General features: G+C 44.0%; 1 protein-coding gene across 1 annotated transcript in view; it reads right to left on the bottom strand.

The window, feature by feature from the left end:
• Rapgef5 (Rap guanine nucleotide exchange factor 5) overlaps positions 1-20,125 on the bottom strand; it is a 226,534-nt gene that overhangs the window by 25,455 nt on the left and 180,954 nt on the right. The window contains exons 13-20 of the mRNA XM_051152513.1: positions 16,952-17,096; positions 15,813-15,910; positions 13,467-13,497; positions 12,515-12,593; positions 10,334-10,483; positions 6,109-6,206; positions 3,968-4,090; positions 2,233-2,411 (exon numbers count right to left, since the gene is read on the bottom strand). Of these exons, the coding sequence (XP_051008470.1) occupies positions 2,233-2,411; positions 3,968-4,090; positions 6,109-6,206; positions 10,334-10,483; positions 12,515-12,593; positions 13,467-13,497; positions 15,813-15,910; positions 16,952-17,096 (903 nt within the window). The remainder of the gene's footprint in view (positions 1-2,232; positions 2,412-3,967; positions 4,091-6,108; positions 6,207-10,333; positions 10,484-12,514; positions 12,594-13,466; positions 13,498-15,812; positions 15,911-16,951; positions 17,097-20,125) is intronic.

The following is a 20,125-nucleotide window of genomic DNA, read 5'->3' as shown; positions in this document are numbered from 1 at the left end:
AAAAAGAAAAAGAAAACTGTCTGTTGTAAAAACTACTTCAAAAGACAAAGGAGAATGAAATGTGACACTGTGGAGGGGAAAAAAAAAACAACCAAAAACAACAACAACAACAAAAAAAAACCCACAACAACACTGGGGGAGATTTTGATTTATGCTGTTTTCCTATATGGGAAAGCTGTGCAAAAGATACTTTATATTTATTTATAATGCATCTATGTGCATGTTTAGCACATGTGTGCGTATTTTCTGTTGTTTGGAGGCCACAGGGTTTTTTTTTTTTTTAAATGGATAAGTGCCTTATTTGATTTGTCTTTATATTCTTGAGATAAGGTCTCACTTTGGAGACCAGGCCAGCTTTGAACTCAGAGATCCACCTGCCTCTGCCTAGAGAGATCTGTTATTGGTAGTGTCCCATCATACTCAGGTCCATCTTTTTTTTTTTTTTAGATGAGATTTCTCCCTAAATCTGGAGCTTATCAGTTAGGGTAAAATTGGTAGCAGAGCCCAGGACTCTCCTGCCTCTGCCCCAGGGCCACACCTGCCTTTTATACCGCCCTAGGGATCCAGACCCAGGCGCACACTTGCATGAGGACTCTCCTTACTGACCATCACCCAAGCTACGCTTTTTTTTTTTTTAATTTTTTAAAAGATTTATTTATTTATTACATATACAATGTTCTGCCTGCATGTACACCTGAAGGTCAGAAGAGGGACCAGAACTCATAGATGGTTGTGAGCCACCATGTGGTTGCTGGGAATTGAACTCAGGACCTCTGGAAGAGCAGGTGATGCTCTTAACCTCTGAGCCATCTCTCCAGCCCCACCCCAAGCTACACTTTTACTCCAGGAGAGGCCCCCAGTGAGGTATAAGACTTCATTTTCAACAGTTCCTATGTTTCTCTTAATGGTCATGTTCTGTACAGTCTCCCAGTGACACTGATCCATCAGAAACAGCCCATGTCCTTTGCAAATGAATGTTGCTCAGCCAGTGAAGGATTCCTATACAAATAGGTAAGTTTGATAACTATAATGAAAGAAAACTTTAAAAGGTGAAACATGTGCGTATGCATGGGGAAGTCTTGATCCTGCACATGTAAGTCGGGAATGGCCCGTAGGAAGAAACTTTGACCCGCATTCTTGAAGAATGACGGCAACCAGATGGGTATGAGGAGCCCTTCCTGACGGGGTCAACCACATGAACTCAAGGCTGAAGCATACACTGCATGGGAGATATGCTCAGAGTGGCTGAGCGTGGGATGCACCCAGAGGGCGAAGCCCAGGGCCTTACAACTGACAGGTCTGCAAAGGCTCAAGCACCGAGTATCAGGAGCCACGAGGATCCTCCAATGCCCCTGAGTGTCCATGAGACCCTAAACACACACACATACACACACACACACACACACAGCATCAGGATCCTCCAATGCCCCTGAGTGTCCATGAGACCCTAAACACATACACACACACACACATACACACAGCATCAGGATCCTCCAATGCCCCTGAGTGTCCATGAGACCCTAAACACACACACACATGCACACACACACACACACACACACACACACACACACACACACACACATACACACAGCATCAGGATCCTCCAATGCCCCTGAGTGTCCATGAGACCATAAACACACACACACACACACACACACACATACACACAGCATCAGGATCCTCCAATGCCCCTGAGTGTCCATGAGACCCTAAACACACACACACGCACACACACACACACACACACACACACACACACACACACACACACAGCATCAGGATCCTCCAATGCCCCTGAGTGTCCATGAGACCATAAACACACACACACACACACACACACACACACACACACACACACAAACACAGTATCTTCTCTCATTTCCCTAGCCCACTGCAGTGCCATCAGCCATATTGTACAAGTGCTTATTTACAGCTTCTAAGCAGAAAGATCAGTGCTTTGGCTTGGTATTTTGACATTTACTTTAGGATATGAAAGCTTCAAATGCAAAGACATAAATATTAAAAAACCAGACCTTTTAAGGATTTGGTCACTTAACTCAGTATTACATTTTTATATCCTAACCCTTCCTATCCTTATAAGTAATGGTGATGATGATGACGGTTGTTGGTAGTGTTGGTGGTGAGGATGGTGATGATAATAAAAACCCACACCACCACATTTTCTCAAGGAGATAAGAGAAATGGTCCCTTTCACCACTAGAAACCTACTGAGCCGCAATCTTGATGAACTTTTTCACCAGCTGCACACGCTTGCCCAACTGGCTGCAGAGCAGGATCTCGGTGGCCACCCAGAGCTGCACCTCGTTGCATCTCTGGAGCAGAAGGCTGAGGTTCGCCGTGTGCTCCCCGCTGCCCTGTCTGCTGAACGTGAAGTAGATCAGCTCTTGCTGAAAGAAACATGGTTATTTTTAGCCCAACTTAAACTGGTGCAAAATCTAATCACTTTAAGAGCCATTTTAAGAGGCCACTCCCATAGTCTTAGTGTGTTAACCCAAAATACAACAGATAACTATGTAGCAGATTTAAACTACTTTATCTTTAGTTTCTATGATACTTTGTTCAATACTGTTTACCTAGGGAATCTTATACAATTTTTTTTTTTTTTTTCAGAATATAAGGAAGACATCCTGGTACAAAATCTGGAACATTCTAAAGTTTAAACCACAGGACTTTTAAAACGAACCCCTAAAGGTGGCAACTGATGGCACCAATATTTGCACCACACACCAGAGCCAATGGATAAAGAAGTATTACGGTGGTCCGAGGACCACCCAAAACACTGATAAAGTTCAGATTCCTGGACCTCCTCCGTCATTTCTTCTTAGTGGCCTATCCTCGGAGACTAGGTCTCACCACAGTGCCCAGGCTGATGTTGAACATGGGCCTCAGCGATGCCCCAGCCTTAGCCTTCCAAGACTACAGGTGGGCACCACCATGCCTGTGCACAGTGCCCCAGGCGGTGCTGGTGACTCTCTGCTCTCTGAGAAGCGGTGTTATAAAGACATTATAAGATCACAACCAGAAATGAAATGGAGATTAAGGGCAGAGTGCAAAAGCTCACAGTGTGCTCACAGTGTGCTCACAGTGTGCTCACAGACAAAGCACACAGAGATTCGTTTTTAACTGAGTGCATGTGCCCTACAGGAGCCATCACACTCACACTGTCCCACTTGTCTGACACTTCTGAAGAGGCAAGCCGTCTCGCCTGAGTGAGCTCACAATATGCTCAAACGAGCTTATGCTGAAATGTTTTGATGAGAAAATGTAACAGAGATGGTGGAAGAAAAGGCTACTGGGTCCCTAATTATCAGCCATGACTTTCCCTCCAGAAGGAAGGGTTCCTCCACATGCAAGATGGACGCACCACATGGCTACAGCGCTGTGGCATTTTTAGTTCCCAGTCCCTGGGAGCGTTGCTACCACCAAGCTGTCAGGAGCACTTCGCTCCTAGCATGGAATTTATAAACATTATAATCTGTCCCCAGGAGAGACGTCCACACAACACAAAGATGTAAAATGTATAAGTTAGTATTTGAAGTTCATAGCACATTCTAAAATTTGTGAAATATTCTTAAGTAAAAAGATAGATGTATAGAGGGAAATGGAAATCTTAACCCCAAAGGTAAAGCCCCTCTTCAGTCGCATTACAGCATCACACATTGGTATAAATCTGTAAGATCAATCCCCACAAAGCGTACACTTCCCTACAGGTACCTATACATATAAACCCTGAGTGTCCACACTTACCTCACACGGAGCACGGAACTGGACAGGGGCAGAGCGAGCATGGCACATAGTCTAACTTCCCCAGGACAGGGCCAACTTTCAGCCCATTTTAACCCTCCGGACAGCTTCAGACTGCACTTTCCTAGCATAGCTATATCGCCACACAGTTAAAAGTTAAAGCGGCATCAGCTCTCCCATCTTTTTGCTCCCCGCTTACCTCGTGGATTGAATTGAACAGACTCCAATCAAAACTCATTAATTCCAGAGCAAGGTCCCAAGTGTTCATCCCCAAAATCCTCATCGACCTTTGCTGTGATTCCTCATTTTCTGCAAAAGGGTTCTAAACCGACAGATGGGAGCAAAAAGGTCTTTAGTTATTCCCGAATGTTTCACAGTGAATTGGCTGCCTGTCAGAAGGCTCTAGAAACTCAGATTAGAAAAGTAATCTTTTCTGAGTGCACTTAATATTTTCCCTGCTCTGTTCACCTCCAGTGAGTTACAGCCAATTTAGGAAACAGCCCTGAACGGAAGAATATGATCAATGACACTTCACCCGGTGAGCCGCCCCTCCCCATCCCCCACAGCCCAGACACATCCACGCACCCACAAATCTGATTATAAAACACAGCCCTGACAGACAGCATAATGAAAGTGAAAGCCCTGGAATCACTTTGGCTTCTGGTAAGAATTAATGTGCCAGGAGGGTTAGTATAAAAACAAACAAAAGAAATGTCATAGAGCACTCCAGTAAAGACAGACATGGTTTGCACAGGAAACGTGCCTTACCAGCCTCGTCCCAGACACACGTTTACAAATTTTATTACAATGCCCTTGGAACGTGAAAAGAATAACATGAAATAAAAATAAAAGCTATTTTATTTAGAGCCCATGTGGCTAGTATATTCTATGTAACAACTATTTTTTTTTTGTTTTGTTTGGTTTTGTTTTTTCCTCAAGGAGATGGGCTGAGGTTGTTAACAGTACTTCCTTTAAAATCTGTCATAAGATGATTAAATTGCTAATGCAGCCTAAGTCTATCATCACATTTGAAGCTATTAAATAAAGTTTTGTGTTTTCTCTAAAATAACTGGTATTTTCTAATTAAAACACATCTTCTCATTTAAGAGCTTAAAGTCAAAGAGTTAGTGATTTGAAAAGTTAAAGTAATGGAAATTAGGCATGGTATACCTCAATGATCCTACCATCCATGAGACAGCCGGGGGCCGTTCCCAGTAAGAGTATTGAAAAAAGGACAAAGCTTATTCTGAAGAAAAAAATAAATGCTGTGGATAGCATGCCATTTTGGAACTTTATGAAAAGGGTTCCTACTTAAAAAAGCAAAACCCAGAACCTAACTACAGCAGACCTCTGCAGACATTGGTGAAAGCCTGTGGGTGGCCAAGAACAAGCACCTCCTGTGCCCCAGAGGATGCAGTGCTGTGCCAGAGCCACTGGCACATTCTTACAGATTCTGCGGTGCTGGGGTAGGGAAGCCAAGGCTTCTCGGGATCGCCTGCTGGGATAGCACAAGAGTGTGGCACGGAGTACAAGAGAGGATACTGGGTGATGGCGGAATCACAGGTTAACCTGGGGTCTTGTCCTAAGCTGGTGTAGCAAACGCCGGAGGGCGGGACCGAGCCTCAGTCCTCTCAGAACACGGCACCCACTTATCCCACCGTGACATCACTCAGGCCTATGTTAAGACTCTCTGAGAGGTACTGGAGATGGCTAGAGTGTGGGTTCTTCTTGGGAGCAAACCCACAAAAGCGGCATTTCAGACTGTTTACTTTCAAGGGCACGACTAAAATCAAACTCACTTTCTACAAAAAGTCTTGCGGAGTACCTACGTTGTCCCCTTAGCCATAAATGTTTTTAAAGTTCATGATGAGAGTAATCTGAATGGCAGGTTTATTTATATTTTTTTTCAAAATCTTACTCTTGAGAGACACCTGCTATTCTTACTGACTCATCTCAGGAAAGGATGAAAGGCCGCCTTTCTCTGAGGACACAGGGCGGGGGTGGGGGGTGGGCATTCTAAAGGACAGGCTCTTTCCTTCTCCATCCACCTGGGTCTATCTCTCTCAGCCCACACAGCTGCCCAAAAGAAAGAAAAGACTAAATCAAGATTCCAAGGGGCAGGGAGTCACAATACTTCATAATCGAACAGAGCAGGGCTGGTCTTAGGGAGGCTAACTCCTTAAGTCAGGCCTCTGATTGGCAAAAGACAGGTCACATGGCAGCCGAGCCATGCCTTCAAGAGGAAATAGCTTTCTTTCTTTCTTTGTTTTTCACTATAAAGCATGAAAATATTGTCGAGTCTGACACTTGTATTTTAAGTGCAAGCATAAAAGTCCTTACCAGGGTGTCAGCCAGATCTTTCCGGTAGACATGTATCCGGCCAGATGCCTCCAGGGATTTGGAAATGGCCAAGTCATTTGGCTGAAGCTCATGTTTCTCTTTATTAAAAAAGAAAGAGACAGAGAGAGAGAGACAGACACACACACACACACACATATATATATATATATATATATATATATATATATATATATATATATATATATAGAGAGAGAGAGAGAGAGAGAGAGAGAGAGAGAGAGAGAGAGAGAGAGAGAGAGAAATTAGAAACACAAGTAAGGCCATGGGCTACACACCATGAGTGAACCTTGCCCAGGTAAAATATTTAAAAGGATGTACACAGACCTTAAGTGAGTTCATTTTTGCACATTTCAGCGTGATGTTAGGAATGTCACCACCCAAGCCATCAGAGTGTGGCCCTCCTGAGCTATGCAGGACAGTTTACGCTAGATAGCAAAATTTACTCTGTCCAAAACAGCCAGGACAGCCCATCTATCAGCAGTTACTATAGCCCTTGCACACTCATCCCCGTACTTACACTAGGAATGAGTCCTATGTGATTCTCCGGTTGATTTCACTGCAGGCACCTGCTCCCTTTTCGTTTACACGTCATGTTTAATTGGCTATAATAACAGCTCATTATATACCATCATTTAACCATTCCTCTACTGTTGGACATTTAATGGCTTCCTTTTTAAAAAAAACTTGGTCATATAAATTCATATATGTTAAGTACTAGCACAGGGCCTGGCACATCACAGAGTCTTGATAAATGGGCCTATTATTTCAGCAGCCGCAACACACATAGCTGAAGCCAACATCCTTGCACATAAATCCTTATTGGCTACATGCGAGCTTTTAAAGACAGACTTCCCAGTACAAAGCTACACACTGCCAAACTGCTTACCAGTTCCTTTTTCAGAGAGTAAATGTGTTTCCCTAAAGTCAGATATAGAGCTTGTAGGATGAACACACCTATTACTATTATTTTTGGGACGTCTCCTTTACATGCAAGTCAAAGGCTGACCCCTGGTTAGGTTCTGGCTACTTATGAGGCTGGATGCTCCTTAGAGGACATTATTTTATCTCCTTATTACAGAGCGTTTTGAGTTTAGGTTTTCCTCTACCACATGATGACGCCTCCTTCCACAGATGAACACCCTCCCCACACCACAGCGTGCACACGAGGATAAAGTAACAGTGAGATTTATCCTGTGGCAACACAACCCACTTCTCCCAAGGTGGCACTAAGTTACTGGGATGAATGGGAGACATACCTTTTTCTAAATAATTTTAATCAACTTAAGTGTCAAATTTTGTTTTGAACCTTTCTGGTTAATACAGGGTGAATAAATGATCATCTAATCTATTCCCAATTGGGTCAGCGTTATAAAGATTAATAATGCTATAATGGAAGGCTGTTAACACAGGTAGTAAATAGTCCCAAACATCTGAGGCCTGAAGTCCTTTCAAGTCGGCTACCAAAACCAAAACAAAAACAAAAACAAAAACAAAAAACAACTCCCCCCCCCCAAAAAAAACCCAAAACCCAAAACCCAAAAAATCAAAGATTAAAACTAAGCTTTAGCTTCTAAAATAAAAATGGGTAGGCTGCTATGACATCACCTCGGGCACAAAATATCTAGAAACTGGGGCTAGAGAGATGGCACAGAGGTTAAGAGAGCACTGACCGCTCTTCCAAAGGTCCTGAGTTCAATACCCACCATCCACATGGTGGCTCACAATCATCTACAATGAGACCTGGCGCCCTCTTCTGGCGTGCAGGTGTACATGCAGGCAGAGCACTGTATACACCATAAGTAAATAAATCTTTAAAAAATATCTAGACACCTGTTGAAGCTGCAAGAATACTTGGTGCCTCTGTCAAAAAAGCTTATGAAACATCGACAAATTCTTTAAACTTTTCTCAAAAGCAGAATGAAATAAAAACCAGGTCATGGTGCTTGCATGAAGCAGCAAACACTGTATATGAGGTAATCTGTAACTAGAGCAAGGGCTATAGTAAGCCCCGCCTCTCACCCCAACGTAAAGATTATATTTTTTAAAGAGTTATTTATTTATTATTATGTATAAAGTGCTCTGCCTGCATGTACACCTGTAGGCCAGAGGAGGGCATCAGATCACATTATAGATGATTATGAGCCACCATATGGTTGCTGGGGAATTGAACTCACGACCTGTGGAAGAGCAGTCAGTGCTCTTAACTGCTGAGCCATCACTCCTGCCCACATTGTTGTTTTAAGGATAGTAAAATTCAGGCAAGAAAGTTCTTCACAGACCATTGCACCACTGACCAGTCTAGAAAACCAACCCACCAACTGACCAGCAAAACCCACTCAGTGGGTGGAAAATTATTTCACATCACCAAACCTATGGATAATTTGAGATAAGCTATTATATCTAGTGATGACGGTCAAAGGACCTACACACAACAGAAACCACTGCCTACCCTGATAAAACTGACTCAACAGGATGTGAAAATGACATTTCTCAGTAATCCGGTAGATATGTTGTAGGGAAAAAGACACTTTTTAGTTTTTAGATCCTCACATGGCTCTGGGCTGGCTTAAGTCCGTTCTCAAGGTGACATGGGCCTTAGTTGTGTTGTGGAGTTCACTTGAATGCCTGTCTTTTCTCAAACCTTTTGTTGGAATGGGGATCCAGAGGCAGTCCTCTGCAGTAGTACTACCGTGAGAGGAAAATGGTGATTTTTGATGAAGCTTAATATTACTTATACTCATTTAGTGTTTTGGTCATTTAAAATATGTCATACATGTGGCAAATCTACCTGAAACACATTATTAAAAATCCAAAGCTTTTGAGGATACGCCTTCCTCAGTTCACTAGCTGCTCCCATCCTTGGGGGTGCTTTCCCTCTCTTGATGAACTGTTCCTATTTCTTTCCTCTGCTTTGAGATTTTGTTCATTTAAAAATTTTTATTTTACGTGTATGAACGCTTCTCTGCATGCACAACAGTGTGCCGTGTGCATGCGGTATCCCAGGAGGCCAGAAGAGGGAGGCTGAGCCCCTGGGACTGGAATTCCGATGGTCGTAAGCTAGGAACAGAATCCGTGTCCTCTGTGGCACACTCTCTCAGCCGTTGAGTCATTTCTCTAGCTCCCATCTCTGTTACTTAACAAACAAACCTCAGAATACATTTCCTTACTAAAGTTCGTGGGGGCCCATGCGCTTTGCAAAGCTTTGCTTTTATTTCCCAGTCGTAATCTGGGGTTAAGATGGTTTTCTAGGGACTCAACCCAGAGCCTCATATACACTAGACCTAGGTTCCACCAGTGAGCTGCACCCTCAGCCCTGGATGGCGTTTTGTTAGGCTGTACGGTGAGAGGTCTGGAAAAGGAAGGACTCTGTTAGGCTTATGAAGAACGGCTTTTTTTTTTCATGTGTAATAACTGACCTGTCAAACTATTTGGCCTGCCTGTGATGAGGGAAGCAAGAGCAATGCTTTACCTCACACGCGTTCTGACTCCATCTCTCCTTTTAGAACAATTACTGAGGGCAAACGGAAATGCGCTGTCTCTGCTTCCCTCCCCTACACACCCCACTGGTTGATACTAGTTAGTATAGTATTTCCTTTTTAGCTGCCAAACGCTCACATTTTTTCCCCCTCAGGGTTAAGGAGATATTAAATAAAGGTTGTAAGCCCAGAAGGGAGCCAGTGACGTGACATTGTGATCTGACAGACTCCAGCAAAACAAGGAGCCTTGTCCAGGCTGCACCACTGATTAATGGTTGCTCACCACATGCACCTGAGAGAGCCCTGCCTCGCCAGCTGTGGCTAGTTGTACAGTCTCCCATCTTCCAACAGAGACTGAATCCTCAGCCAGCAAGATGACTAGGTCAAGGCCACCCCTCCCCCCATGGTAATTTAATCCTCTAACACTTTCTGAAGTTAATTTAAATACGAAAAATGGAAGGCTTATCTAATGTAAAAAGCACAAAAAGCTCTTTAATACATTTCAAAACACTGGCACTGTCTTCCTACTCAATTCTGAGGGAGGAAATTCAATGCCCAGCCATACCCGCTGTTGTCATGGGAACACCTCTGGTAGGCACCTCTCCTTGTTACTGTGGTCATCCAGCTACAGGCAGAAAAAAAGAGGAGCAGTGTGCCTGCTCTAGGAAATGCCAAATCCCTTCTGGTGGAGGTCCAGCGAAAGGTTAACATTCAAGAAAGTAACTGACCTCCCGAGAACGTGACGGCCACCAGAGCCAGATCCTCTTCGGCTCGCTCCAGCTTCTCAGCCACGACCTTCAGGACCTCCCGGGCTGTACTGGAAACCTTCGCCTTCACACTGACGTAGAAGTGCTCTGTTATATACACGTGGCAAAAAACTGCAGAGGTCAAAAGAACAGTTTGTAATCAGAGAACTGTGACTGTGAGGGGCAGACTTTTTAATCAAGGTGTCTGCCTTGCTGCTGCTGTTTTACGTGTAAAGTGCGTACGGCTAGATGCATTTAGGACGACACAATGTGCGAGGGCCCAGCCTGTCAGCTTCAGCTTGCAAATACAGGAGCCCAGTGACCACGCAGGAGCAGCTGACTGGTTTCCCATACTGCACAGCAGCGTGTGCCTGTGACAGACTGTCTGGCTAGAGGACACTGGGAGCCACGCTCTGCAGACTGTACTTTTGAACTCCCAAAGCAGCATATTAAAATGTCTTAACACATAAATTTTTATTTTACACTCCATTTCAGGACAGTCTCTGTGGCGCAATCAAGGGCTGCATGCTTGCTGTTAGAATTCTCGTAAGCTTACCTGAAAGCCTGTCATTTGCCTTGGGTTTTGTGTGTGTGTGTGTGTGTGCAGCTTTCTCAGTCGTTTGAGAATGACCCTCCAGCCCTGACCCGGATCGAAGTGCTGACGGGTTTTAAGCACAGGTCATATTTCTAGCCTTTTAAAGTTTCTTCTCACTGTTTGCTACTAGTGATTAGTAGGGCATTGTCAATGCCAGGACGATGTGTCCTGGGAAAACATCTTCCTTATGATTTGCATAGTCAAGCTTTCCTTAGCATATAAGCATTAGAGGGTTTTTTTGTTTTGTTTTGTTTTTGTTTCTTTTGCTAAACATGCAGTAATATACTTAGACATTCTGTTCTATAGTTTCTCAAAAACAAGCAAGGTGTGTGTGCGGGAGGGCAGGGCTATAGCTCTTAGAGAAAGTTTATATGCTATTTAAATGGCATCGTGAAACTAAACCCAGGGCTAAGTTTCCAGACATGCAAAGGCAAAAAGACAGAGAGTAAGCTGCTGCTACTGAGCCTCAAACAAACACAGACCCTGCACCGGGATCTTGACAGTCTTTGCTTTGGCTGGGTTGCTCAAAATGGAGACTTTGAGCAAAGATCCAGTCTATAAACTCCTAGATGGGAGGTCAAGTTTATCCCTTGCTCAATAAACTGACAAACAAGGAGAGGTGGGGGGGGTGGAGTGGGGGGGGCTTGCAATCCTGAGTCTCTTTGTAGCTCAGCTTAGCAAACTCCACAGTTAAATTATAAGAGAAATAGACTGGGAAGGTCAAGGATTAGCGAATTAGGAGGTAACGTAACTGCATTCACTCTTTCATTGGGGGCAGATGACAGCTAACAGGACAGAACAGAAAGCCTTCTGCCAGAGGCACTAGACAAGGTGCCACAGGACATTTTATTTTGGAACGCTGACACTCTGAGCGGCAGCATGTGCAGAAAGGTGAGCGGAAACCTTCTTGAGGGATTTCAGGTCCCTGACCCTCTGCCTGCCATTCACTCAGCCTTTACCTCGACAGGGAACCTCTCCACCATGCCAGCTCTGCTCTAACAGTCTCCTAGAAGAAGCACCTTCGGGTTGCTGACGAGGACTCTTCCCTCATACTTGGTGAAGGCCCCGCCCCTGTGGGATATCATGAGTCCTACCAGGCACGGCACACTGACGGAGCACACCCTGGGGACTCGACAGACTGACCAGCCTCGGGATAAGTTCTCCCATCCTCCTTCTGTAGATTTTCTTTTCCAGCCCTCAGGGATGGACTCAGCTTTGGGGACTCTTCTGGTCAATCCTGGACCTTGGGCCATGGGTAGCCAGATCCAGGATGAAGGTTCAAGAAAGAAAAAGTTGAGCTTCCAGCATATTTCATACCTCTGCTGCCGAGCCCAAGAGGGCCCCGCGCACTCACCCCCGCTCTTGCTTCACACATTAAGAACATGACGGGTCCTTAAAAGAACAGGGCAGTACCTAACAGAACTAACGCCTACACCAAGAAAGAAAAGCCACGCCGTCTGATATCAATATTCCTGCCAAAGAGGAATGATGGCCAGGAATGGCAGGCAGGACGTGTCCCTGCAGCAGGACGGCGGGCGACCAACACTCTTCCACAAGCTTCTACTCACTTTCCTCGGTCTCGGCCACAGTCCCTCTGTGCTGCAGCCAGTTCTCCTTAAGACTGAATTGGTGGAAAAGGGCTTTATTCTGTCAAAGGGAAGAAAGAGGACAATGAACAAGCGCACATTGGCCCTTTGGAAAGTCACAGCTGTTTACAACGTGTTCCAAAAGAGATAGCCGACTTTAAAAAACAACAAAAAATCTTAGAGAAATAAAGATGAAGTTGCTTCCATTAGCACACGTAGACGTGGAGACTCCCAGCCTCAGTGTGGAGGTTAGCCAGGGCCAGTAGGAGGCACAAGGTCCCTCGCTCTACTCAGAGCGGGTGGCTTGAGGAGACTTCAGGCAGACACTGTCTCCATGCCGCCCTGAGCCCTGAGCCACAGCTGCGCAATCTCAGCTCCTGACTTCTCACAGTTTGCACAGAGCTGTGTGAGATCATCTCACACTCCTGCCACAGGTTATGTTGGCTCCCCACCTTCTGCCCTCCCCTGACCAATGCCCTCTCCTGCCTTTCCCCTCATCAAGTTCAGTGGAAATACAACATACTTGTGCCCTCTCTCTTGCCATGTTCAAAGAGTGACATTCCTCAGAAGACTTCTGCTCTCTGAGTGAGGAAAACCCTTCAGTTAAGATTCTTATTTGGATTTAGAGGGGGGACATGCATGGTTTAAAATTAAACATTTTATCAATTTGGAAACAGAAGGCACCTTTTTTGCCTTTAAAAATGCACCACAAAATATGTACACTGTCAAAAAGTCAAGGGTCCACATGCAAATAGGCCTGAATCAAGGCAAAGCAGGAAAGTGCAGGCTAGACGCATCCCTGGACCTCCACACCTCACCCCGTAAGACTTGGGCAATAGTCACCTTAATTACAAGGAAATGCCAAGTCAGACAGGGCAAGCTCTCTGAGCCAGATCCCCCCACCTCCACTGACAACGTAAAAGCATTTGCCTACCTTCCTTTGTGGTGAATATTCATCAACAGTGCTACAAAGAAAAAGGTAAGATATGAGACTCTTTCCAGGAAGGCTGTAGAGAATTTCATTCTTTAAAGAAAGATAAAAACAGAACCAGTGAGACAAACCAGCAAGTAAAGGTGCTAACTGCCTGGCCTGATGACCCGGGTCCCATCCCCACAACCTACAGAGTGGATTGAGAGAACTGGCCCGAGAAGCTGTCCTCTGACCTCTGAGCACTCTCTCTGTGCGCTGGTTTTGGTCAGTGTGACAACTGGGAACACCGAGTCGTAAAGGAGGATTTGCCTCCACCAGACCGGCCTGTTGGCACTTAGATGGGCCATTTTTTATTATCCATGTCTGATGTGGGTGGTGCCACCACCCCTGGGCAAGTGGTCCAGAGTTGTAGAGGAAAGCAAACTGTGCAAGCCCTGCGGAACAAGTCGGTCAGCAGCACCCTCCAGATCTCTACTCCAGTTCCTGCCTCAGTTTCCCTAAATGATGGGCTATAATCTGAAGCCAAATAAGACCTCTACATTGTTTTTTGTCAAGTGTTTTATCACAGCAACAGACAGGGAGTCAAACTAGAACACCACGGCATGCCTACACAACCAAGTAAACGGAACGAATGAGTCACTAAATAAGTAGAAAGAAATGTCATTAAGGACACTGGGGCAAAACCCGTGGTTGTGTGTCTGCAGTCTCTGCACTCAGAGGCGGAGCAGAGGCAGGCCGGTAGCGTGCCTGGACTATAGAGCCAAACTACCTCAAAAACAAAATAAAAAGATAAAGCACTCTATTTATTAATCTACCACGCATTACGCATTGGACAGTGCACTACATCTTTCAAGTGAACAAGGAGGGAAAAAAAGAAGCTCCCTGTTGATCGTATGTACTGTGCTTTCTACCCTAGAGAAAGTAAAGCTAATTACTCAGAGGAATGCTAGGTTTGTCAGCCTACAGGAACACATCTACATAAGTAGACGGCATGTGTGCTCTTTTCCTCCCCCTGCCCTGTTTGAAAAGCAGTATGGATTAACAGGAGAGATAATAGATTTTAGGGGGCAGCATCTTCCAGGTATCTGGGTAACGGATTCAGCATCATGCCTGCTCTGTAAAGCAGCGCCGAGGACACTCTGTCTGACCGCTGACCCTGTATCACCAAGTGCCTCTGGCAGCCAGCTATCCCCTCTGAAGAGAGCTGCACGCGGCTATTCTCACATTCCATCAGGCTAGCCATCAATCACGGTACCCACTGTATCCTCAGAAAGTGACACACTCTCTGTCCATCTGGGGGAGTGTAGTGAGCACAACACTGTGGCCCAAGTCCCATTCTAAAATGAAAAGACATTTCACAGTCTTATACCAAATAAGCAACCCGCCCACTCCTTCTCTGTGTGCCTATGCTGCAGGGGGCTGGGGGGTGGGGGAGATGACCCTCAGCTTGAGTTTGCTAACTCTGAGCCTCACCTCCAGCCCAACCATATCTTATACCGTTTCCTCTTTCAATTTGCTATTCCCATTATAATGTAAAAAATTTAATGGAATGTATGAGATTTCAGCGATATGGTTAATGCATTTAACTGCACTAATCCAGGCATTAAGGTTTTCTAACTGTAAGAGGTCTGCCTTGTAGTACAGAGCCACATCTAAGAGAGAGAATAATTGTCACAATGTAGGTTTATCTTTCTTTCCTTTTTTGATTAAATTTATAATTTCACATCAATATCAGGATATTCATATTTAATGTGACATAGACTGTGACCACCATAGTTTATCGCAATCGTTTCTAAAACAGTATCTGATTTCTAAACGTGCAGTTCTGACAACTGAGATGAAGGCTTACGCACGATCAGTTTGCTCCTTTAAGACTGACCTATATACATCTTTTACTTGCAATGGGGACCCCCCCACCACCACAGGCCTTAAGTCTCAAAGGCCTGAACATGCACTTGCTGTTGCTGAGGTTTTAAAAGTGTCTCTAACTTGACGGTGCGCTTGCTTCACGTGACTAACAAGAAGCGACCACACAAGTAACTGTGTAAACTTGGCCGAGACTGAACCTCGGATCTGAACAAAGACTTGGTGCTCTCATTTACCATAATTAATAGAGCGGCAGTTAAGACCCAGTAAATCCAGGGTAAGATTCACAAGTGCTACTTAGGGGGCGGTGGCTGGAGGAATTGGTTTTCTCCAATCTCTCTTAACGGATAAGGAAACCTCACAGACCTCATAAGGTACTGAGGCTGTGAAATTCTCTATGACTCACTGTCTGGCTCATGTGCACGGCAGCCCCAAATCCTCACACTTGCGAGTGTGTTCTCTAACTGCTACGAGGATACTCACTGGCGGCGATGCATTCCAAGGATCTTCTGAAATTCTTTCAGTTCTTTTTCAAGAACTGGATACTCGTAGACGTCGTCTAGCACATTCCTGTATATGGTCTGTGGGGAGGGGACAGGGGACACAAACGGCAGCACACGTTCAGGATGTGAACAGCCCCGAGTTAAACCCCAGGGTCACCGTCAAGAATAAAGGCTCGGGAAATGGTTATCTTGTTCCGGGAAGTAAGGTGGAATCCAGGGCAGGTAGGAGTTTCATTTTAGCTGCTCAGCTCCCTGGCACTGCGCTCAGGCTGCTTTTGAGGGCTGTCTGTAGGGGAGCCTGAAAACAGACTTCCTATTTGGCTAGTAGAGATTCCCACGAGTAGCTTAGATCTCAAAACAGAATGCCTGCACCAATACTTGGGAGGGAAACATGTTAAAATAACCAGTGGGTTTGAAGAATAACATGAGTCACGGATGAGCTTTTCACTGGGTGTCTAAAAGGTATCAGGACGTGGAATTCCATGTCATTTCCTCGGTGACAGGCAGAGCCAGCTTAGGTATTTATCTGTCCTAAGGCAGACCTCCTGCTAAAATCCTACTCTACCCTCTCTCTGTGCTGACTTGTACATCCAATACAGTGGTCAAGGAAAGCTAACACTAGTCCAGAGCACTGTTTGTGGTAAGTAAATACATACCGTAAACCGTCAACATGGAGATAAACCGGTTTACATAGGTGTCTTTAAGATTGTTACTGATCTCAAAGTATATTGTCAAATATCTATCTCAAACATAGTATTTAAAATTCATATGATATAATATATGTGATTAAGATGATTTTAAATGCTTATCTAAATTCTAGTTGTCTAATAGGCATTGTTACTTTAATATTATCGTAAATCTAACATTAAAGGACATCAAATCTTAAAATACATTTTTGGCTTACCTTTTAAAATTAATTTACAATAAAAATTCCAATGGTTTAAATAAATCATCCAAAATTTTCCACTCAGTTTTTCATAACATATTTAATAATTTTAAAAGGCAGTCCCTACTCACATAGAGGTATCAGAAGTCAGAATGAACTTACACTTAAAAGAGCATATGGCTGAAAATAAAGCCAATTGCTTGGCACCAGAGCACCCGGAAGTGCCGGCGTACCTTTAGGAACACTTTTGAATGCTCATCTTCCTGTAGCCAGTCTTTGTACAACGAGATCCACTGGGAAACCAGATGTAAGACCTTGCGCTTTCGGCACGGGACATCTGAGTTTTCTTCTTCCCCGTGGTGCCTCTTAGCAGAATAGGTGCACACGGTTAAGAAAGAACAGCGCGTCGTTGAAACACAAAATATGAAAAGGTCCGTTTGATCTAGTTTTCACAAAATAGGCTAAAGGCTCTTTTCCGAAGAATTCAAAACAGCATAAAGGCAAAAGAACAGAGCCTGAGTGTGAGGGGACAGGAGGTGTGCTGCGAAAAGGATGAAAGTGAGCCCAGGATGAAGGACGCACCCTTGGTGGACGCTGCGCGGCTGAGGGCTGGGCTGTCACACTGGCAGCTGCGTGGAACTAAGGTCACTTTGAAGTGACACGAGGTGCCCACTGGTGTCGAGAGTAGCCCTCCCACCCCAGAAGAAGCGGTGAATACTATTTCACCAAGGAACACCAGCAGGAAGCCTGGAGTCTTTGATCTCCAGAAATTCATATTTTATAAAAACCAGTTGCTCCTGAGGCTGCCCCAGGTGGGCGCAGCTGTCGGAACACACTTCTGACTGACCCACATGCCCACTCCTACGGATCTGCTTGAAGGAAGAACCAGATTAATGTGCCAAGACACAGGTAAAAAGGGCCCCTGATTTTCACCTTCATCAGTATAAATTGAAAACAAACCAGGGGAAGGGGCTGAGTGCTCCAGCAAATAGTCAGTTAAATAAATGATCAGATGTTCACTAAATAAGTTACACAGCAGCCATAGCAACGGGGTCCAGTAAGAAGTACGTGTATTGAGATGAACATTCCCAGTATATTGCTGAGCACAAAAACAAACAAACAAAACAACTGGCAGCATTATCTACTTGGGTTAATGCTTGCTGACATCAATATTTTAATTACCTGGAAAGTCATATAGATGGTTAACAGTGGCTTTTCAATGGAGTGATATTTGAGAACATCTGAATCATTTTACCGATAAATATTGCCTACCTTATATATAATGACTTTGTGTTGACTGCATCATTAAAATAGCTTCAAAGAAAAAGTTTAAGTGACTAGGAATGAGACAAGACTCAGCATCGTCTAAACTCATCTATTCCTTTTTTCCTCAAAATGGTCATCTCAGCCTTTTTTCCTCTTTCCCTTTGTCAGAACTGCAGTCCAGGCCGGCCTCAACTTTCCACTCTCTGGCCCCCACCTTCCAAGAGCTGGGATTGCAGGCAAACACCCCCATTCCCGGCCACTGGCTATCCTGATTGTGTGGACCGCTAACAGGACACAGAAAGCACTGGGGGACAGCTCAGTAAGATTGCTATCTGCTAATGCAAAACAGCTGCAAAACAGAAATGGGTTGTAAGTACGTAAAAACTAGATGTTGTAAATATGCAAAAAACACGACCCAGTCACTTTCTTCCTAACCTGCAAGAATGTGCTGTGGCCACCTTTAAGGCTGCTTGTGAAATGCAACCATCAAACAAACAAACAACAAACAACCATCAAACAAACAAACAAACAACCATCAAACAAACAACAAACAAACAAAATATGCCCTGTTAAAGCATCTATTTCTTTTAGTTTTTTTTCTTTTCTTCCTTTTTATTTTATTTTATTTTTTGTCTTCTTGAAACAGGGTTTCTCTGTGTAGCCTTGACTGTCCTGGGCTCTCTTTGTAGACCAAGCTGGCCTTGAACTCACAGCGATTCTCCTGTCTCTGCCTCCCTAGTGCTGGGATTACAGTCTTTCTTTCTTTTTTTTTTAAAGGATTTATTTTATTTTTATGTATATGAGTGCTCTATCTGCATGTACACCTGCATGCCAGAGGAGGGCCTTAGAGGGTATATAGGTGGTTGTAAGCCACCATGTGGTTGCTGGGAATTGAACTCAGCACCTCTGTAAGAGCAGACAGTGCTCTTAACCACTGAGCCATCTCTCCAGCCACCTAGTTTTTTTTCTTAAAAGGCAAAGATACAGGCTAATTCTGTGTTATTTCTGTTTGCACCTGTGTCCCTTTTCTTTTTCAACAGTGCCCAGTAAGGAAGAAGACAGCCAGTTGAAAAACATCAACAGTTTTTATCTCTTTTCTAGTGAACATCCGAGTTCCCCATCCATATTTACGTTCCATGGCTACACGTCAGTGCAATAAAGCAATTTCAAGACGAGGGTTCAATCACTATTTCCAGTTTATAGTTATTGATATTTATTTTCCTAACCTCACATTTCCTGCAATGTCTACCTACATCTAATCTATATCTTGTAGGACACTTACTGATTAAATCTGCATCTGTGCTGTTCTGCTTTGCTATGACCGGATATAAGTTCCTTTGTGTCTTTGCTCAGGCTTAATCATACTGATCTATAAATGTGGTAGTGGGGGTGGGGGAAGGGCCATGGGCGAGCTGCAGGTTCATTGTAATGCATCGAATATTAGCTGGCCCAGGCTACGAGCTTAAATAATGTGCTTTCCTATGATCAGAGTTGAAAGCCATTCAATCCTATTACAATGAAAATATCCATATATCCAAGCACTCTAAAATGGTTCCAATCTATAAACAGGGTTTAAAAACCACAGGAAAAACAAACAAACAAGAATGACTTAGGTCACTCTTTAGTGGTGGAATATGGCAGGGATCTTCATGAAGACTAGACCAACACTGATGGCATTTGGTGCAGATGTCAGAGTTTTTGACTTTGTCTTGTATTTCACAGATGGCAAGAAAGAAACACGGCTTTGCAGAAAGACCTGCCACTTAAAATGTCTTCTATTTCATGGACTTTGGTAGTAAAAAGGTTGCAAAAATAACTAAAATTTCACATAAAATGTCCTAGTCAAAGTCTAAGGAGACACTCAGACAGTCTTTGGAAATACCTGCAAGGTCACGAAATTATTAAGTGGTAATAAAAATATTAGAATCGTAGCTGAAGACAATAGTTTGAAGGCGTCTAGTTTGTGACAGGACATAATTCTTGTAGTTAATGGGTGATAATTGCTTTAAAGTAGGTAAGCATTAAAGATGTGGGTAAAATTAGCTCACAGATTTTTTTTTCCAAATACATCTCAAGGAGAAACTTAAAAACATAATTATTGCTGATTTTTGTTTGGCAGGACTCAACTTAGAAACTATGAG

The sequence above is a fragment of the Acomys russatus genome, chromosome 1, assembly GCF_903995435.1.
Source record: "Acomys russatus chromosome 1, mAcoRus1.1, whole genome shotgun sequence".
NCBI lineage: Eukaryota > Metazoa > Chordata > Mammalia > Rodentia > Muridae > Acomys > Acomys russatus.
Note: the sequence above shows the minus strand (reverse complement) of the source record. Positions and strands in the feature narration are given on the sequence as shown.